The following is a 22,072-nucleotide window of genomic DNA, read 5'->3' on the forward strand; positions in this document are numbered from 1 at the left end:
GCAGCGAGTCGCCGCTGAGGACACGGCGCCAGCGCCTCAGCCGCGCCGCCCGACATTCATAATCCGGCGGACCGGAAGGACAGGGCCCGTCACTTCCTGCGGTCGCACGGTCAAAGCGTTCCGGTCTCGACCCCCAGCGGGAACCTTTGTTTCCCGCCGAGGAGCGGGTGGACCCGGGGCCGGTTCTGAAGGGGCCGCCGGGGACGGACGGCGCGGCCGCGGGCCGGAGCGGTGAGTAGTGGCGGGCGCCGGGGCGCCGCGAGGGCCGATGTGGGGCGTCTCCCGCCGGACGGGGAAGCCGCGCAGCTTGCGGGCGGCCGCGAGCCGGACGCCGCCCGTCCGCGGCCAGTGAGGCCCGCCCGGGGCGTCGCGGGGCCGGCGCCGTCCCCGCCTTCCGCGGAGGTTCTCGGGGTCCGACCCCGAGGGCCGCTCCCTGGGCTGGGCCGGCGGCGGGGCAGCCCGTGGCCCGAGAGTTGACGCCCCCTGGGGGTCTGCTGTCGCTTTTCGGCGTCTCCGGCGCTCGCTTGGTTTGGAATCGGGGTCTTTCGGACCCCACCCCCTTTCGTTGCCGGAGGTGTCCCTCCCAAGTAGCCTTGGGCGCCAGTGCCCAGAGCCCCGCGGAAGGATGGCGAGGGCAGCGCCTTTTAAAGGTGGTTGATTCTAAAGGGTTGCAAGAACTTGCAAAAACCTGAAGGGGAAAGCTTTCTAGAGCAATTCGGAGACCGCAGCCCTCGTGTTGTGCTGTGCACGAGTGGATTCATTCTCTTCAGCTCATGCACGTGCAAGTCATCAGTTCGGGACTGATTTTGAGAATGGAATGTAGGGTGCAAAACGGGATCTGAGGGAAAGTATGTGTGTAGACCAGCATCCAGCTTCAGTTGGAGAGATCCCAGAAGCCCCAGAAAGCGACGTGTAGACAGAACCTCGCTTCGTTCAGTAAGTACTCTGATCACCTGTTACGGTGCAAGCTTTAAGTATTGAACAGTGACTAAAGGCCCTGCCCTCTTGGGGTTTTCATTCTGGAGTGGAGCGGGGATAATAATTTTCAGCCAGGTGAAGGATCGAGAAGAGAGGGTAATATTGTACAAGGCCCCAGTCCTGAAAGTTGTGTCTTGTTTTGTGTCGCTTTTGCTTTTTTGATGTTTGAGGAATAGTTTGAGGAGTGGGGTGGGGATGGATTTGAGTTTCTTTTGTGTTGCTTTTTTATGAAGGGACTTGCAAAATTATTTTAATCCTACTACACTGTAAACTCCTGAGAATTGGGGCTGGACTGAAGTTATTCACTGTTACATACTTAGTTCTTGGATCTTAACAGATTCTCAAAATTATTTATTGAATGAACTGTTTTTGTTTAGACTTGAACCTGCATTTATAGTATTAGATTTCTTACATGTCTGCGTGTGTGCATATGACTTTGTTTTCTAGAAATCTAATCTGCAGTAAAATATATGGCCCTTTTATGTGAAGTAAGGTCTCTATAGATTTCTCTGCTCTTTGAATAGAAACAAGTCAAAGGAACATTGCTTGGGAGAAGGTTGTAGGAGATGTGATGTCATTGGGGGGCTATAGGACAGATAAAGAGACAAAAGCACTGTTTGAGAAAAAGCTGGAGACTAGAGGGGATGTGTTGGTCCTGCGTAGGGGCTAGTAGATGAGAGGCCATTCACAATGAAGTTATTGTGGAAGGGAAAGGGCAGAATGGTCTGAGAGTACTGGAAGATTTTGCAAGGCAAGGTAATCTGTACCTTAAGCTGTTGTGATGTTTGCTGGCAGGGAGAGGCAAACGAAGTTTCTGGATAGGCTGAAGTGGTGGGCCCCAAACTTTCCTCATGGTTTATTCCATGGTTGAAAGAAGGGAGCACACTCCACAGGTCATCAGCTATATGCATGCTCTGCTCTATATTTTGTTATTTAAAAAAGGCTATTCCTGTCTCCCTGCATTCTTCTGTGGGGCTCTCTGGGCTGGAGGGACTTGGTAATTTAGGGCAGGGGTACAAAGCACATTCAGTTGTCCACTTACAGGTTCTTATAAAATGAACTGAGTGCAGGGTTCCAGTTGGAAGGTCGTGACCTGACTTCTGGGGTCTTGTAATGAAGGTGCTGACTCTCCTCACCTGATCTGTGGCAAGATAAACCTCTTCCTGGAGGTCATGGAATTGTGTAACAGTAAATCCTTTTGTTTTTCAGCATAGATTTTCCACATGATTGTTGTTTGTTTTCTTCAGTTACTTTACAAAGGTTCTTTTAAATACCTATCCTTTGGCCAGTATCTCATAAAACAGATTGTGCTGGATGAGTAATCTATGCTCAGGTAGAAAAGGTGAATCAATAAAAAGACTAGGTAGCGTTCCCTAGTCCTGTCAGGTAGAGTGTGCGCTTTGCCCATAACCATTTGAACGAGCAGCTGTTTTCTCCTCAGAAAAGGTATGGTCTCATGAGTGAATTAAGAACATCCTTTATGGACTTTATGCATCGTTACATATTGCCAATGTCTGTAACAATACAATTTTTTTTTTTAACTTTTTTATAAGATTTATCTATTTATTATTTATTTATACAAGCACTGGGTACAGTCAGAAGCGTGGGAGGGTGAGAGGATTCACCAGAGCCAGAGCGGGGAGCAGAGCAGGCAGAAGGACCGAAGTACACTGCTGAGGGGAGCAGTGGGCGGCAGGAAAGGTCTGCGTGTCTTGTGGGACCCTCCTCCTGTGGCCGGGGAGCAGCCGGGGATGGAACCGGCACTGCAGAGGCTGTGGACAGCTTCGCAACCCAGCTCTCAACCGCTGCGCCACCGGGGAGGCCCTGTAACAATACAATCTTAAGTGACAGAATTGCTTCTCAACTTTTGTTTAATTCTTACAGAAGAACTGTTTTGGGATAGGCTATTTTCATTGGCCTTTGGCCACCTCCTCTGGTGATGCAGGTATTCTAGTAGAGCACAGGACTTGATGATTTTAAGGCTATCAGATAAATACTTAGTACCTGCTTGAAAACTTTTGAAAAAGCCTAGGGGTTTGGTGTGTATATGTGAGTGTGTATGTTTCCTGTCAAATTTGGAGAGGAAGTAGGAGAGTAGATGGGAAAGGAATAAACAAAATCCTTTTTCAGGCTGAGCTTTCACATGCTAAGATTCAACCTACAGCAAGTTTTAATGGTTTTATAAACCCCTGAAAATGAGAGATTACGGTGGAATTGCTGACAGATCCCTAACTCAGGCTGTGCAAGTGTGTTGCATTGTTATAATATTAACCTGGAGGACAGAAGCCGATTCCAAGTCCTAGAATACTGATGAAAGGCTTGAACACAAAGTATACGTTTTTATTTCAATAATTCCTTGCCTGGAGAAATATTTGAAAAAAGTGACAACTAGAAGTGGAACTGCTGCATAGCATTGATATTAGCTAAGAACAAAACTTCTGAATGTTGGGGAATTTCATAAACCTTTGATGGATTATATCTTTATTATTTTTAAGCTCCTTATGGCACAGAGCATTAGCATTGGCTCCATGGGAGGTGATCTATAAACTAGATATAATTTATGTATATATAAATTTTTGAAGTGGATATGGTGCCATCCCTCAGACCTTCCTAGGTTAATAGGTTACTAGACCTTAATAGGTTAATGCATAAGGTGCCATAATGTCAGTGTGGACCAGCGAGATTATCATTAGTTTGTTCCGGATTGGGGCTGAGGACTAAGGAGGCAAATAGAGACAGTTGAGGGAAAACTGCAGCAGTGTCCTCTGAGCTGCTTACTGCACCCTCAGGCCCTGCTGGGACAGTGCTCCCCCCACCCGCTTAAATCTTGGCTATTGTTGTTATGGAAATATGGCTTAAGAGAAGAAATTGTTATGTATTAAATCTCACCTAAACAAGGCAAATGAGGTGTCTACTATGTGTATGTGTGTGTGTGTGTATATATTTATTATTACTGAGGTACCATTGGATTATAGTACTGTGTGTGACTTAGAGGTGCAGGTTCACACCTGTTCCATCCTCTTCCACCAGAGACCATTGACCCTCCTCCTTGCTTTGCTCTCCACCTTTCCCCCATGGTAGTCTCAATTGTACAGGCACATTTCTAGGGTTTGTTTTTGGTTTGGTTCTGTCTGACCCTTTGTTTTGCTCATTTGTATTCCACATTTGAGTGAAACCATCAAGGTATTTCTCTTTTTCTTTCTGGCTTATTTTGCTTAGCATAATCCCCTACATTCCCATCCATGTTATCACAAATGGCAAGATATTCATCTCTTTCTGGCTGTGTGGTATTCCATTGTGTATATAGACCACATCTTAATCTCCTCTTCTGCTTTTGGGTACTTAGGTTGTTTCCATAACTTGACTATTATAAATAGTGCTGCAGTGAACCTAGGAGACCAAAGATCCCTTTGAATTGTTTTTGTATTCTTTGGGTTAATACCAAGGAGTGGAATTGCTGGGTCATATGGTAGATCTATTCTTAATATTTTGAGAAACCTGCACACTGTTTTCCACAGGGGCTGAACCAGTCTATAGTCCCAACCGTGTCTTAGGGGTCCTTTTTCTCCCCACCCTCGCTAACACTTGCTGTGTATAGACTCTCACAGGTGAGAGGTAGTATCTCCTTGTGGCTTTGATTTGCATTTCCCTGATGATAGTGATGCCTTGCAAAGTATATTTTAAAATGGAATTAGGAAGGGGCTCTGGCAATTAGGAACTTATCTGGATTTGAAACTGGGATACTTGTACACAGAGAACTGATGATGTGCTGTCTTCAGGGGGAATGAACTAGGGAATGCCAGTCAGGGATAAGAAGAAATTTAATCTGTAATTGCCTTTGGGCATTTTGAATTTTGTGTCATGTGTACAGCATTGATTAGTATAAACAAAAGAACAATATAGGTATACTTTGACATAGATAATTGTTCCTATCTCTAAATAACTTGACCCCCTTTTAAAATTTTATTCCTTTATCAGGTGTTGGCAATGGCCGCCACTGTGAACTTGGAACTTGACCCCATTTTTTTGAAAGCACTAAGCTTCTTACATTCAAAGAGTAAAGATTCTGCTGAAAAACTAAAGGCACTACTTGATGAATCTTTGGCTCGGGGGATTGATTCAAGTTATCGTCCATCTCAAAAGGTATCTAAGTGTCTGGGAGCCATGGAAGGAGTTTTGTGAGATCCCCAGTAGTACAGTGCAAACATGCAGACTGTCACAAAACAGTTACTCTGCCAAAATTACCTTTCTTGGTGGTATGCGGGATCATTTCATTTTTTTCCTAAAAGCTTTCAGAAAAGTATGTTAGCTGGGTTTGGGTGATCTTCTACATTTTTGTGTGTCAGAAGTCTGCTTGTTGAGGAGGCATTTCAATTTCTGATTCTTTATGACCAGATTTTTTTTTTTTAAAGTGCTATATGAAGCCATAATTAAAAATTACTCTTTGATGTTTTAAGGATTAAAAAATTCAGGACAGGGCTTTTTGCAGTGAAGTAAATTGAATATGGGTAGAACAATTGTACACTTCAAATAGGTTCAGTTATTTTTGTCAGTATTTCTCAATAAAGCTACATAAAGAAAAGGACATTAAATTGGTCACAACATGATGTCTTAATTTAATTGAAAATTGTTTAGATTTATGTTCTATTTTGTGTGTGTGTGTGTGTGTGTGTGATGTGTTAGGTAGTTTGAATATTTAATCACCTGTATCTTCTTACTTCACCTTTTAGGATGTGGAGCCACCCAAAATTTCCAGCACAAAAACTGTTTCCATTAAGCAAGAGCCCAAAACCTTGTCCTCTCTGCCTTCTGGCAGTAATAATGGCAAGGTCCTCACAGCTGAAAAGGTGAAGAAGGAAGCTGAAAAGAGACCTGCTGAGAAAGTAAGATTTTATTTATTCTAGTGGAAAAAAATGGCAAAGTTCATAAGCAGAAATAATATTTTATGCCTACTTCTGTGTAATAGCGTGTAGCAGCACAGAATCACTTTGAAAATATGTTTTGGTAGTTATAGATGATGACTTTTGAAAAATGAGTTAAATTTAGACTTTAGATGGTTTACTGAGGTCATTGTCAATGGATATTTGAACTCTAGGGAACATACTAATTTCAAGTATAACTTTTAATTCATAACTCAGATATTCTAGACAGAATGGGTATTGCAAAGAAAAGAGAGAATGCAGATGTAAATATCTGAACATTTGTTACATAATGGCATGTGGGGCCACAGTTCTTGGCGTGTCTGCTCTGAATGGTTTCAGCACAGTTATGATGATTTTAGCACTTACTAAAAAAAAATACATTTTTTAAAAAAAGATTTATTTATTTATTTGTTTGTTTGTTTGTTTGTTTATACATACAAGCACTGGGTACAGTCAGAAGTGTGGGAGGGTGAGAGAATTCACCAGAGCCAGAGCATGGAACAGAACAGGCAGACTGACCAAATACACTGCTGAGGGGAGCAGCGGGTGGCAGGAGAGGTCTGCACGCCATGTGGGACCCTCGCTGGCGGCCGGGGATCGAACCGGCGCTGCAGAGGCTGCAGGCAGCTTTGCAGCCCAGCGCTCAACCGCTGTGCCACCAGGGGAGGCCCTAAAAAAAATACATTTTAAAAAATCTTTTAGCAACCCCTGCCCTCCAGGTGGAATATGTTATTCCTGTATGTTTTTATACTTTACCTAAATATTAGATGTTTCATCAGTCCTATTTTTCATCATTTTCTGTGCTTTTAAATTAAGATAAATGGAACCATCTATACATGTATATCCTTTTGTAACTTGTTTGATTTCCACTCAAAAATGTGCTTTTGAAATGTGTTCAAACAGGTAGATCTGAATATTTCTTTCAGCTACCATGAAATGTTCATTCTGCGAATAAACCAGATTATCCATCCACTGTGGATAAGGAGGGTTGTTTTTCCTTTTTCTCTATTTTTGTGCAGCGTCTGTGAGCTGCTTTTTGCCTCTTTGTGTACATGATCATGCTTTCTACAGGATGCACACCTGTCCGTGGGTGTAAAAGGACAGGTACATCTTCACCATTACTGTACAGAGGTTACGGAAAGTGTCTCATCAGTATATTACAGGAGTTCAAGTTCTCTGTGTCTCATCAGGCTTCTTAGTTTTTGCCAGTCTGATGGTATATCTTAAGAAAAGAGCTAGAATTTGTTTCAAAGCATATGTGGCAGTGTGTTAAGTTTGGATGAGTGTTAAGTTAGTATTTCGTCCATTACTTCTTTTTTATATACTTTAAATATCAGTAGTTCATACTTCAAAACATTTAAATTTGCAAAAATAGCCTTATTAGTGTAGCACCTTCTCAATTCAGAGCTCTGATAGGAAAAATAGGGCCGTAGAAGTCAACCCATTGACCTTTTAGAATTCTTTAATGTTTAAGAGTACAGAGAAATAGGTACATGCTAAACTGTTCTGATTTATTTATTTCTACTTGTTGGTTTCTTCTAACATGCTGCCTATGAATTTATTCTAAATCATTTACACATCTTCACTGGTGTATTTTGCCCTCACTGTGTGACACTGTGGTCAAGCGGACTGGGTTATTGCTCTGTCCAGCTCACCCATCTCTCAGGAGTTAACATTTATTCTGATATGTTACTTTCATCATCATTTTCTGACTGTGTGCTTTTTATAGATGAAATCTGAAATCACTGAAGCAGCTGATATCCCAAAGAAACCAAGATTAGAGAAACCAGAGACACGGTCCTCTCCCATTACCGTCCAAACCAGCAAGGATTTAGCAATGGCTGACCTTTCCAGTTTTGAGGAGACCAGTGCTGATGATTTTGCCATGGAGATGGGATTGGCCTGTGTTGTTTGTAGGTAAGTTGTACCTTACCACAAATTATTTTGTTCCTTTGTAAAGAACAAACAACCAAAAGAAAAAGAAAGCTTTCTGATCAACTGTTGCATTTATTTAATTTGGAGGTAGGTAGGATATTAGTAGATTATTCCTATGAAATGCCCACATACCAATTTAATGTCTTGAACATTGTCAAATATTTCATCTTCTTGACTGTGGCATCCCATATCTGTTAATTTGTTGTAACATGTCCTGTATTCTTGGTTGCCAGAAGGAAAACAATTACTTCTTTATTCTTTAGTGAGGAAGGGACCATTCAGCCAACTAAGTCCATTTTTTCTTTAAGAAGTCTGTTGCTTTTTCCCCCCTGAATTGTTGGTTGCATTTATAAAGTAAACCATTTTATGTCATTTCCTAAGACATCATCACATCTTTTTACATCTTTTTCTAAGAATAATGGAAATGAGTTGAATGGATCACATCTGTGTGTTGTTTTGATAAATGGATACTTTATAAAATATGGATAAAATTTGCACAGAAGATTCATTTTAAAAATCATAATTACTCAGTTTTAAACTCCTTGAGACCAGGGGCTACATTTTTTAATTGTTAATGGCTTTCACTACCAAGCACAGCAGAAAAGATTGCCATCTTTTGTTATTATTTGCTTCATAAAAATGTTAAATTCTGATGCATTGGGACTGAGTAAATAACTATAACCTTTTGTGAACCCTATATAGAGTTAATGTACTTATGAGTTGGATCATTCATTTTTTAAAAAAAGATTTATTTATTCATGCATACAACATCCAGAGTATAGGCCAAATGTGCAGGAGGATGAGAGGAATCACCAGAGACAGAGTGGGGAGTAGAACAGACAGATCTACTGAAATACACTGCTGAGGGGAGCAGTGGGCGAGACAGGAGAGGTCTGGCGCGCCATGTGGGTATCTCTGTGGCCGGCCAGGATCAAACCCGCGCTAATGAGGCGGCTTCACAGTGCGGTGCTCTACCGCCTGTGCCACCAGGGAGGCCCTGGATCATTTATTAAAGCTTCCTTGTCTTCAAGAAATAAGGTTATTTCCATCTTAATCTACTGTGAAGGTTATCATTTTTTAAATGAGATAAATGGTAAGGTAATAAGGGTCAGAGAACTAGTAACTGTAACTATCAGGAGAGATTGGCTAAGGCTCTGATAATTGTTATTTGTGCTGTTCTGCGGCTTTGGTGATTGCTTTTTGAACTACTGGAATTTATTCTTTCTTGATACACATATTGCTACATTGTTCCCTGATCAGACAGTCACTGAGCACCCATATCTGCACAGCTTTATAGATAATTTGACTGTGCTGGGCTCTGTAGATAATGAGGGTCAGTTCCCAGATAATAGGCAATTCTTAGATTAATTCATGAAGATGATGGAATAGCATCTAGATAACGAATATAAGAAATTAATAGAGGTATAAGGAAAATGTTACAGACTGTTGGACTATCCAAAGTCTATCTCCAGGAGAAAGAAAGAAAAAATTACAATGAGAACTGACAAGGAGAATATAGCCAACTTTATTAGTAAGGCACTTTATGTATTTATGAATGGTTGCGTGTGAGCTTTGAAAGAAGTGAAGTGTTAGTGCAGGTTATCGGTTGTGGATTGTATGTTGCTGTTAGGTTTTCTGGGGCTTTTACCTTCTTTAATGTATCATGCTTTGCCAGAACCACCCTGAATTGGTCTTACACGGTGGCATTGAAGAAAGTGCAATGTTTTGTGGCATTTTTTCTTAGACAGATGACGGTGGCATCTGGTAACCAGTTGGTGGAGTGCCAGGAGTGCCATAACCTCTACCACCAGGACTGCCACAAGCCCCAGGTGACGGACAAGGAAGTGAATGACCCACGCCTTGTGTGGTATTGTGCCCGCTGCACCAGACAGATGAAGAGGATGGTGGGAAACTTATTTTTCTCTATTTTAAAGTCTCTGTCACCTTTTTTATTGATGAGTGCTTTTCAAAATAAAAATTTAAACATTTAAGATAACTAGAAATTATAAATTATTGAAACTGCTCATTTTAAATGTTCAAGTGTATCATGTATATACATGATTTAAGTGTCTAGGCTTAAAGACCAGCCTGTGTCATACACTGTTTTCTTTCTTCAGTTTGTAGCTTATTCTAATGTACGTAAACAGCACTGGAGACCCACAGATTGAATATTCCTTACTGTTACATCACTGTTAAAAGTACTGCAGAGCACTGTGGGCATGGGAGATACAAAGCCCAGCCTTTGGTGTGCCTGATAAAGAAATGAGAAAATGCCTATTCCTGAGTGAACTTCAGCCACCAAACTTCAAGTTCTGGATGCAGTCAGTGCTTTTTAACTCCCCTACACCTGAGCCCCAAGAAGAAAACTCCTAATTCTTGGATCAACCACATAAAAAATAAATGCTCTTACTTAAGCTTAAGCTAAGCAGGCACACAGTTTATGGTTTTCCTTTTTTAAAAATTAAACAATTTGGTTTGTCTTAGAAATAGGGTATCTAGCCAACCATATTCTGCATGATTTCTAAAGCTTAATATTACCTTTACTGTTTTTAGAAACTAATAAAAAATCTATAAAGGCATTAATATGAGGAGGATAAAAATAATTTATCCACATTAAAAAATATTTTCAATTTCCTTATAATTATTTGCCAAATGTTCAACTGTATTTCAGTTCACTGAGGAGCCTTTTATTATCTCTTTTGTGCATTTGTGCTAAGATTTTGTATCTGATTTAATTCGCTGATTTTCACAGGCCCAAAAAACTCAGAAACCGCCACAGAAACCAGCCCCTGCAGTCGTTTCTGTAGCTCCAGCTGTCAAAGATCCATTGGTTAAAAAACCAGAAACTAAACTCAAACAAGAGACAACTTTCCAAGCATTTAAGAGAACAGAAGTCAAGGTATTTAGTACATTCCATTTATTATCTAACATTGAATTTTAATACGGTTGACTAAACAATATTACTTGATTAAAATAAAATGTAATGAGAAACTTTATATACTTAAATGGCTGTGTTGGAAGTTGAGACTGCATTACTATTAACATTAGGTAGAAAGGGTCACTTACCTAATTACTTAATCTCTAACTGTGCTTGTTTTCCTTTTATCACAATTAGGCCCTGTCTGTGTACACTCTGAGATGATATTCTTTACCACTTCTGTGTAGTCACACTCACTTCAGTCAGGGATTTGTTTAAGTACTTCTCACCCACAATAGCAACAGTTTTGCTCCTCACGCTACTTGTGCTGATTGGCTATGGAGCTTTATCTTCTCTCTATTTGTTGGCTACCAAAGCAATTTTCTTGCATTGTCTTATTTTTTTCCTTTCTTATCATGAATTCATGGTATACCAAGGGACCAGATTATCTAGTGAGACCATCACTTTTCTCATTCTTAAGTTTGCATCCTTAAAATCATGCTACATTATTATTAATATCCTGGTATTTTGATGTGGAATAAATATTTTTCAAATATAATTTTTTTTTTTTTTTTAATTTTTTTTTTTTTTTTTTAATAGAGGCATGCTTTATTTATTTGTTTGCTGGTTTGTTTGTTTTGCTTGTTTTGTTTATACATGCACTGGGTACAGTCAGAAGCGCGGGAGGGTGAGAGAATTCACCAGAGCCAGAGCGGGGAGCAGAGCAGGCAGAAGGACCAAAGTACACTGCTGAGGGGAGCAGCGGGCGGCAGGAGAGGTCTGCGCGCCATGTGGGACCCTCCTCCGGTGGCCGGGGAGCAACTGGGGATCGAACCGGCGCCGCAGAGGCTGCGGGCAGCCTCGCAACCCAGCGCTCAACCGCTGAGCCACCGGGGAGGCCCTCAAATATAATTTTTTAACAGAATGCTTTTACTGGGTTACACATTACTTTTTTTTTTTTAAGATTTATTTATTTTTGTTTATACAATAGCTGGGGTACAGGCCAGAGGCACAGGAGGGTAAGAGGATTCACCAGGGACAGAGTGGGGCGCACAACAGGCAGATAGGCCAAAAGCACTGCTGAGGGGAGCAGTGGGAGAGACAGGACAGGTCTGTTGCACCATGTGGAATCTCCCTGGCTAGCCGGGAATTGAATCCGCACTGCAGAGGCTGTGGACAGCTTCACAGCGCTGTGCTCAACCCGTTGTGCCACCAGGGAGGCCCACACATTCCAATTTTAAGGAGAATATTAAATAAGCGGCAACAGTTTGTTTACCCCAAATTCTTGGTTGACCCCAGAAAATTCGGAAGATGTTACCTTGTCCAACTGGTTATAAGAAACAAATATCAAGAGCCTTGGTGTACTAATGACCCAATGTAAAAATAAATTTAACTGAGGAAGATATTTTTTTTTAATTTGGAAAGCACTTTTAAATGTTTTTGCCAGAAGAGTTGGTATTTAAGGGATCGCTATTGTCATATGAAAACATGGTGAACTGGACTAAAAGTAAGAATAACTAATTGAAAGTTATGAGATTTGAAAAATAAGAGAATTGCTGTATTCTATATACGTAAATCACTTCTAAATAGACTTTTATGCTAACTTGCTACTACTCGTGTTTATTTTTAAGAAATCTGAAGTGAAGTCATCATGGCAAATACATTAAGGACTTGGCTGTCATGCTCTAATTAAGATATTTTTATAATGAAAGTGAATAAACTTATACTATGAAAACATTCTGTTCCATTTTATATGCAAAAAGCAAATGGTTTCCTGTCTAGGATAATGGACAAGAAAATATTTGTAGTTCTAAAAAGTCGAGAAATGTATTCTCTACCCTGAAGTAATAAGAAATTACTGGGTCTCCACCATTGGTGTCATTGTACTTCTGTGTGTCCTGATTGTATCATAAGCCATCTGTCTTTTTGTTAGAGAGCTGTACCAGGAGCAGAATTCGGGGGTATAAAACGCCATTCCGCAGAACTTACTTTCTTGTCTTTACTTCCTAAGTATTGGTCTTTTTAATTACTTCAGATGGGTTTTCTTTCGTGACGTTTGTTGAAAGATCATTTAGCCATATGGCAGACAGTGTTATGTCTAATAGAAAGGAAAGGGAAAAATTAGATCTTTCAGAGCTGAAAATTGAGAGCTTTCTACACCTGTGTCCTTTTGCTTCTTCCTTGACTGTTTCTCTCTTTACCCATGTACATTACTTTAGGAACTTATGATTCATGTACAACTTATCCTCCCTGGGCATCTAATGAAAATTGTATGAAATAACTATAAAAAAGGCCACCACTTTTCATAGTATATAAACAAGAATCTGGACGACTCCTCTTACAAAACAAAGACATTAGGGCACTGCATTTCAACTACTTTCCATGTTGGTCCAAAATGTCTACATGGCAGATAGTACTAAGTGGTACTTAGTAAGAACTAAACATGTTTTATCAACTCTTTCCAAGTTCAGTTTTGAAATATATGTGGGTATATTTTAGGTATGCTAATAACTACTATATTTTTAAGTATGATTCTATTTGTAACACTTCCTCTTTTACCTGGTGTGAATTTAACACTGTGTTACATCTGACTGAGAATACACAGGTAGAAAGAGTGCCACTGAGAAGTTCAGTTCATAAATCGTTTGAACAGAGCGCATTTTTGCCAAATGTGAAGTTGAAAAAAGTGTGTTCTTGTGAGACTAAGAGCAGTATTTATTCATATGGTGACACTGGCAGCTTTTGACAGACCCAGTAGGGTAAATGGAGAAATTGAGGTGTTACACCATGAAGAAAAACATCTGGGAGTGAGCCAGACTTTCATGCAGCTTCTAAGGCAGTAAAATGGGCCTTTCACAGAAGCAGGATCTCCTGAGATCCTTTCAGTGGCAGCATGGAAGAGAGTGAGAATGAAGTCATGAGACCTGTTTTGTGAACATATCACCAGTGCTGTACAGTGCCAAGTGGTTAACATTGCACATCTGTATATATTTTTCAGTACAGTAGCTATCGGCTTACAATGGGGGCAGCTATTTTTTAAAGGGTTCAGAATCTTACATTCGCTCTGACATCTTCTCACTATCTTGGGTGCAAGCATTTTTGACCTTAAGAATGGCGGTGCTTTTGAAAGGATCCACAAGTCACTTAGAGCCAAGTCAAAAGAACTGGATGTTTTATCAAATACACCTTTCTGCATGAAAAGACAAGTTGAGGCATTAAACCTGATTTTGTGAGATGGCTTACAATGGAACCTAAAACCTATACTCAAAGAGGAATACTAAATATTTCTATTCTTTATTTTCTCTATCACTAGAACAAGAATATTAGATTTCACAATTTCTGATTTGGAAATGGTGGTGCTCGTTAGACCTGGATAAGTTTTGTTCAATGTGTTTTTACAGCTCAGCTTAAGAACTTGATTATAGTGGTATGAATTAAATTTTCCAACTGATTACTTTTATATAACAAGTCCAACAATTAAACTAGTATAATTGTTCAAGATTACAATAGTGTTATTGTATTTGGCTCTAATGTTTCTTTTTTTTTTTTTTCCCTTAGCCATCCACAGTTATTTCAGGAAACTCTTCCAGTACTAGTGTTTCCTCTTCAGTCACCAGTGGCCTAACGGGATGGGCAGCTTTTGCAGCTAAAACTTCCTCTGCTGGTCCATCAACAGCTAAGCTGAGTTCAACAACCCAAAACAACAGTGGGAAGCCTGCTACCTCCTCGGCTAGCCAAAAGCCAGGAGGCTTGACCGGTCTGCCAAGTGCATCCAAAGGTGGAATAGGCTCCAAAATAGGCTCTAGTAGCAGCACTTCACCCACTATGCCCCTGAAACCACCCCCACCTCTAACTTTGGGCAAAACTGGCCTTAGTCGCTCAGTTAGTTGTGACAATGTTAGCAAAGTAGGTCTCCCTAGTCCAAGCAGTTTAGCTCCTGGGAGCAGCAGCCAGCTGAGTGGGAATGGCGGCAGCATGAGCTCAGGGACTGGAGGAAGCACCACCAGCAAAGCCGCCTCAGAGCCCAGCAGCACTCCCTCAGCCTCCCTGAAGGGCCCAACCTCACAGGAGTCCCAGCTCAACGCCATGAAGAGACTCCAGATGGTCAAGAAGAAAGCCGCTCAAAAGAAACTCAAGAAGTAACATGGCCAAGTAGGTTTTTATATTACATTGCCCTGCAGAATAAAGTCTCATAATTAGGACATAAACTGTAATATATTGTAATGTAATAAAAAATCTTCATAATGAAATTTCTATTATTTCTTACCTTACAATGCTAATATTAATAAAATTTGGATATTTTTTAAATCTGTTTGACATTTTAAAAAATTTTATAGTGTGAAAATGATGACTAGAATTTAAAAAAAAAACTCTAACAATGATCCTGCTGAAATAAGTGCCTCAGAAATTGGCAAGGAAGAGCCAGTATAAAATTTTTACTTTCCTCCCAATGTTTCAAATGTTGAATGTCAGCCCCCTGCCTTATATCAATTGACTTTTCCTCTCCCCTGAATGTCATCTCCCTTTTTCAAAATTAACTTTTCATAATAGATTTCTCCTAGTACTGTGTTACATCTTTACCTTGTTTATCACCTCTTATCAATTACTTGGGCATTTATCTCTTCCAATACATAGTGAATGCAGTACTTTTCTCACATTGCTAGTATAATGAATGCACATAGTATATCCTTAATTAAGGTTGAATTTGACTCATTCTGGTTAAACACATTCTTGAGAACTCTTTGGAGAAATACCCATTCCAAGAGCCTTTGTAGATGGATAATTTCTGACTTGTTTACACACTGACAGCTGCTTCCTCAACCCAAAATGTTACAGTGTGCTACCTAATTTTAGTTACTTTTGTGTGAAATCTTTTTTAATTAATGTTTTCATATTCTCTGGGTAAATACCTAGAAGTGGTATTGCTTTCAGTTTTATTTTTTTTTTGAAGAATGTCCATACTATTTCTTAGAGTACACCAAATGGCATTACCACCATTCCCAACCTTGTCCAGCAGTGGACAAGAGTTCCCTTTTCTCCACATCCTCACCAACATTTGTTGTCTCCAGTCTTTTTGATATGGGCTGTTCTCAAGGGGGTGAAATGGTACCTCATTGTGTCTCGATTTGAATTGCCCTTGTAACTTATGAAAAATGAGCATATTTTTTTTCACTTGCCTATAGGCCACTGAATATCTACTTTGGATAAATGTCTACTTAGGTATTTTCCTATTTTGGATTGTTGTTGAGCTCTATGAGTTTTTTATATATTTTGGGGATTAACCCTTTGTAGGAAGTTCTAACATCATTTTTCTAAAATATATTGATTTCTGTGAAGATAAACTCTTTAAATTGAGTTTGGTCTTTTTCTAAGGAAAGATAATTGTTTCAAACTGCTTTACTAAATAATGGCACCAAATTATTCATGGTAAATAAGAATTTAAGATTGAGACAATTCCATTACTTATATATGGAGTAAACATCTATTTACATGTTTACAATCTTTCTGCAGATGTTTTGATTTTGAGAAATAGATTTCTGTTGCTTAAATATCAATTTGGTGTAAAACCTAAATTTCCTTTAGGGTCAGAAGACGTGCATATATGTGTGCCTAGGTGTGTGAGTGTGTATATATCTATATCTATATGTATTATGCCTTAGGCCAATTTGGACCAAACACAAGCTCAGCTAACAGCTGTGACAGTTACTGTAACTTCAGTACTTACAAGAAATTAAAGCAGTAATGTAGACAGCCTGCATACGAACCTGAAATAGACAATTTCATCCCTTCCTAGTCAGAAGAGCTATGCAGGGGAGAGTTGAGAAGCAGTAACTTTAATTTCTACTGTATTTCAGAGAGGACTTTAGAAGACTTGTTTGAGAATTAGTTTATCTTTCATGAGCATTTGTTTGTGTGGAGTGTTTGCATGAAACCATGTATCAATAGAATATGTGAACATGCATTCGTGTAGCATGGACACATCTACTAATGTATACAACTTAACTCATTTCATATTTTACAGAGATATGTTTACTGTTAGAGTTTGTCATTGCGAAGCTAGTAGGCCTTGATTTTTCCTTATTAAGTGAGCTACAAGGCTTTTTAACCAAGCATGTGATGAAAGTGGCCAACTTTCTATTGATAGTATAATTTAATTTACTTTGCTGTGTATGGTTTCTTTTTTCCCCACCAGATTGTAAGTTGTAGAGGGCAGGGTTCTGGTTTGTCTTGTAAGCCATTGCAGTCCCACTGCAGCTCTCAGTAAATATTTATTGGCTCAATGAGTGAATACTAAGCATATGACCCAACAAATAAGTTTTTATGGTTGTAAGTTCAGATCCCATTTTACTAGAAATTTGGTTAATATCACTTTCCTGTCTTGCATTTTGTACTTTCCATTAAATTATTTAACCATAGATCTTACTTTGAAAGAACAGTGTTCCTCAGTCAAGAAGACCTGGCTCGGAGCCCCAGTCCCTCCAGTTTTGGATGTGTGAGCCTCGCTTTCCTCCCTTATGAAAATGGAAGCATCTACTGCTTAAAAGTTAGGTGATTCTGACTCTTAACAAGAATATATTAATTAGTACTATTTATTAGTAACTGAGATCAAGAATTATATCATGATGTCCTTAGGTAATATAAGAAATACACTATTTCACAAAAGTAAATTATGAGTACTATAGTTATAAATAATTTGAGAATGCCATAAATACATTTATAGAACAATGGTGTTTTTTGTAAGTAAAATAAGCTTTATTTCATTCATGAACAATACATCCCCCTAGATTTTTGGACAAGAAAATCTCATTCTAGTATTAAAGCGAGTTTCCCTGAAAAACTGAAGCAGTCTTGCTGTTTGTAGCATACAATCTCATGAAAGCAGTTGCTGGCTTACATAGACACCACTAGAATTCTAGCCTCGATGTAAAGATTCCTTTTAATTTTGTAGAGTGTACGGAACCTAATGACAGAGTTCTTAATATATATTATTTAGTGTATATAGGTTTTTGCAAAAGACAGAAATCCAAGAAGTTTGTGGGAAAAGTGAATAGACTCTAAGTTCATTTTTCAGTAGTGAAAAAAACAATGTTATAAATCATCTAAACCACTCCTCACAAATAGTGACAGCCACTTAAGTGCCATCTCTAAAAATCCAAGTTACATTTTAGGCAAAACAGAGAATAGCACACTGAAAGTATTTCCTGCAGTGATGCCTTTGTCTGTTAACATTGGAAAGAACTGCATAGAACTGTTTTATACTAATAAATCCTAAAACAGGCTATTTTTCTGAAGTGCACAGAATGTTCAAATAGTGGCTTTGTGGCTTTTTCACATAACAAGCACCCATGGGGATTCGGATTGCTGCATTTTTGTGATTTCTAAGGAATATTATGTATACTGTTAGTTTAGAGCATCGATATTAAAAAAAAAAAAACCTAAGTAAAACATATACATACACTGCTTGTTTTACAAAGAAAACCACAAAAAATTCCCCTTTATTCTTGATAAAAATAATCTATTTCAGAGAATTCTATACAATAACATTTAATTTTAAAAATAAAGGAGTAATTATATTAACTTACCTCGCCATAATTATGAGGATGACACCAGCTATTTTCTCTTTGTAAACTTCACTTGAGGACTTAACACATCTCCTATCTTGGAATTTTTATTTCTCTTAGGCCCAACAAGATGGCTGTGCTCAAAACAACTTGATTTTAAACAACACACTTAGAAAATGAGGGTATTTACAACATTTAAAAAAAAAAAGTAAGATCTAAGCAAAATGTGAAATGTAGTTTGTATTTTTCAAAGCACAACAATAGTTTTATTTTAATATGTGTTCCTCCCCAGGGCAGCGGCTTCAGTGGGCTTCCTCAAAGCTTGCGCTCAGAGCTCACTGCAGCTGTGGTCAAGTGGGGTGCCTACTTCCCAGGTCAGACAGGAAGCGGCCTTTTGGGGGTCACGCGGGTAGGCAACACTTCTCATGAACTGGAGTTACTTATCTAAGCCAGAAAATCAGTTATGTTCCACTTACATAATTCTTCATTTTGGAGGTTGTATTGAGGTCACAAATTTCATACACACACACACACTTTAAACAAAATACAGAATATACCAGCACTAAAAGTATTTCATACAGTGCTGTATTTGTATGTTAACTATGCATTAGACCTTCTGTACTAATTATAATGTATTAGATAAATACCACAGCAAACTTAAATGTGTATTTTTGCATGCATCTATCCACTCTTTCAGTTTCTGGACATATTCATAGTTTCCAGAAGTAGCAAGTTTGGATTTTCCCTAGACAAAATGGAATTTTTTTATGTTTCAAAATACAGTAGAAAGGACCATCTAAAAAATACAAAAATTCCTTCTATATTTAAAAAATAGACTTTTGGCTTTCAACTCAAAATAAGAAAATATGTAGAAATAATTTGCCAGTAGAACCTTATAAAACCATGTTTTGGTTAACAGTTTTAACAACAGAAGTATAAAATGCAAATTTCACACGTAAATCTCTTCATGAATTTCTGTGATTGTACATGCCAAATATGTATGTTAAAGACAGCTGCCCTTGGAAAAGCAGCACTCTTGATTTTGTTGTATTCATTCCTCCACAATATATGTAACAAAAATATAGGTATCAAATCTTTCAAAATAGCAATCAAGTCTTAATATATAATAGCACATTTTATGCGGACAAGGAAAGTCCACCTTATTTTGGTTTTTAAGGAAACCACTAAGTCAAATTTAACCATTCCTGTTTCAGAGAAGCATCTTTAGTTCAATAAAATGTTTTGACGAAATATACCTGAAATCTTCAGGGACAGTTCTCAGCTATGCCTGACTGAAGTCTGGTGTCCCAGCACATGAAATTCTCAGTGCCTGCCTTGTCTTAGCACAAATCTGCTACTAAAAATATTTTTGTCTTGGCTCAGAACACAGAACACACATTCCCCATTCATCACCCAAATGACTGAGCCATCCAAAAATACTTCCTCATGAAAGTATCATTAGCTTTGTAAACGAATGGTAAATCAATGAAAGCTGATTAAAACAAATGATCTAAACTAGAAAAAAATCATTAGCAATCACGTAGGATAGTTTTTAACAATTATACTTTCAAAAATGTTTAAGCAAAACAATAAAAATAATAAACTACTTATTTCCTTTTCTGTAAGTTAACATGGAAGCTCTTATAGCCCCTTGATTTTTTTTTTTTTTTTTTTTTTTAAGCACAAGGACATTTGTTGTTGGTTCTGTTGGGGAATCACAGACCTGAACAGCAGTGCTATGGGAAGGACATGTAGCAGTCTGAGGAGTCCTGGCCCTGGATATTGAAAAGCTGCTCAGTTCTCCATTAGGGCCTGAGAGGAAGAGGGTCCTCATCAGTGTCAGGGGTTTGCATCACTAAGTGCTTTGCCAATAGCACATCTGTCTCCCCTGGACTTAGTCCGGGGTCGTGGCTAGAAGTGTGGCTCCAGAACCAGACATGGGCTAGAGCCCCTCCTCCTCCACTTACAAGCCACGTAACTGGACTAAAGGACTTCATCTCTGTGGCCACAGCTCCCTCGCACTGCTGTGAGTGTCAGATCAGCTACCGTTACCGTGTCTAAAGCATCTAGACGTGAACACGTTTAGTGATGTTAGTTAGACATGATGCTTCTCACACAATTCCAGTTTTTTTCATTCAAAATTTACATTAGAGGTTCTGTATCAAAGACTTCTAGTTAGCAGTTACTTGATTGTGTATTGAATGTGCTCCCTGGTTTATGCATACGGGTGTCTATCCCACAGTGTGTATAAACCACGTAATGTACATGTCATGTGTATATATGTGCAAGAGACACAATTAGGAAAAGCCAAAACATTGGAGGCAAAATACATGATACAGCCAAATAAAATAAAGTACAGCAAATTAAAATTCTCTCCTCAGAGCCAAGCTCCCATGATAAGAGCACATTTACCTTCTCGAAGACCTCCATGTAAGTAGCTGGTAGCTGGACAGTGGGCTGTTGCTTTTGCTGGCTCTGTGTTTTCTGTTTCCTTCCACATGTAAGCTTCATAATACATTTTGAAATGATCTTGGTAGGAAGCGCCTTAAATCCTGACACAGTATCAATTCATATCTTTTGGACATTTCCCAATTTCTAGGCAACATTTTGTTGTCTTGTCAGTTTTATGAGGTAGTCAATCAACAGTTTGCCAGAAAATAAAAGTCCAAGGCTTGTTTCCTTAGGCATAAGTCATCTTCCCCAGGTAGTTAGCTGGCACATATCCCTTTTGTCCTTGAGCTTCAGCCAGCCACCACTCTTTATTGCCACTTAGGTCGCAAAATCTAAGTATATTCACCCTCTGGTATTCCTGAAGGCTGAGTTCATGGTCACTCCGTGCTTGAAAGGCATGGACTGCATAGAAAATCTAGACACAGAAGCAAAGGACAGTGTTGGCAACAAAACCTACAAATCTAGACAAACATCACAAAGTTCTCCAAGCTTTTAGAAGGAATGCCAAAGTTGCCTTATTTTTAAAGCCACAATCTTCAACTCCTCTTGGATTTATTTTTGCTAAAAGTGGCCCTAATGAGAACAGAATGAAAGTTATTATTCTGTTGAGAGGAGTCTAAACTGTGTGCCTAAAGGCAACTTGGCAGTAAAAGATTTTTTTAAAGTTAATTCTTCCTGATTCAGTAATAGCTTTAAAGAATTGCTTCCATAGAAAGAACATTGGTAGGGAGATGTCTGCACAATTTTGGTTCTGCAGGGACCCTTTGTAAGGTGAAAAGTGGGCGAGGAGTGGGAATAGAATGGTTTTCTAGACCCTTAACACTAAGGAAACCTTCAGCCATTAAAAAGGGTGTTTCCGTGCTCCTAGGACCATACCTCCTCACTCAAAAACCAAATGTGTTCTCGCATGAGGCAGACTGTAATCCTGTGAAGGAGCCTGGAGTGGCTAATACACTGTTATCACTGCTGTTCAGAAAGTTAAAACACTGAAAAGATCCACAAGAGGAAGTGGAGGATTTGATTTGCAAAAGCTTTTAGTAATATGATGTACTATAATGGCATCCAGAACATCCTGTAAGCGCTGACATTAACAGGTGCTAAATATCTTCTGTAATTTTTAAACAACATATGTGCTTTGCACACCATTGTAACATAGGTGTTTACCAGGTCGACTATATGACTGCTAAATATTTGAGGTGGTCTTTTACTTTGGCACATGTTCTCAGGGGGCTATATAATCTTCCACCTAGATCTACGGGGTATGAAATTATATCTGTTTTAAACACTGCATATGGCGTCTCCTGAAA

General features: G+C 39.1%; 2 protein-coding genes across 6 annotated transcripts in view; one reads left to right on the top strand and one right to left on the bottom strand.

Moving 5' to 3' along the window:
• The first annotated feature begins 177 nt into the window (after positions 1 to 177).
• Positions 178 to 15,061, top strand: INTS12 (integrator complex subunit 12). Of its 2 annotated transcripts, none has more exons than XM_037509593.2 (7): positions 178 to 231; positions 4,957 to 5,121; positions 5,709 to 5,861; positions 7,630 to 7,817; positions 9,580 to 9,739; positions 10,588 to 10,734; positions 14,311 to 15,061. In XM_037509593.2, the coding sequence occupies exons 2-7, from the start codon at positions 4,966 to 4,968 to the stop codon at positions 14,893 to 14,895; spliced, it is 1,389 nt and encodes a 462-aa protein (XP_037365490.1). In that variant the 5' UTR covers positions 178 to 231; positions 4,957 to 4,965; the 3' UTR covers positions 14,896 to 15,061. The 2 variants fall into 2 exon arrangements, with proteins under 2 accessions (XP_037365490.1, XP_037365491.1); XM_037509594.2 differs by lacking the exon at positions 178 to 231 and adding an exon at positions 458 to 936.
• ARHGEF38 (Rho guanine nucleotide exchange factor 38) overlaps positions 12,732 to 22,072 on the bottom strand; it is a 98,102-nt gene continuing 88,761 nt past the window's right edge. Inside the window, exons 13-14 of one of the 4 annotated variants that reach the window (XR_008551570.1) lie at positions 20,727 to 21,180; positions 12,732 to 12,850 (exon numbers count right to left, since the gene is read on the bottom strand). Coding sequence is in view for 1 of the 4 variants with exons in the window: in XM_054694590.1 (XP_054550565.1) it covers positions 20,995 to 21,180 (186 nt within the window). In the remaining 3 variants the exon portion in view is untranslated. Of the gene's footprint in view, positions 12,851 to 13,902; positions 13,943 to 16,494; positions 16,518 to 18,289; positions 21,181 to 22,072 lie in introns of those variants that run through there. The other 3 variants (XR_008551569.1, XR_008551571.1, XM_054694590.1) reach the window with 3 other exon arrangements.

This window comes from Talpa occidentalis, unplaced genomic scaffold, assembly GCF_014898055.3.
Source record: "Talpa occidentalis isolate TD23 unplaced genomic scaffold, MPIMG_talOcc4v2.1 talOcc4.13, whole genome shotgun sequence".
NCBI classification, from domain to species: domain Eukaryota; kingdom Metazoa; phylum Chordata; class Mammalia; order Eulipotyphla; family Talpidae; genus Talpa; species Talpa occidentalis.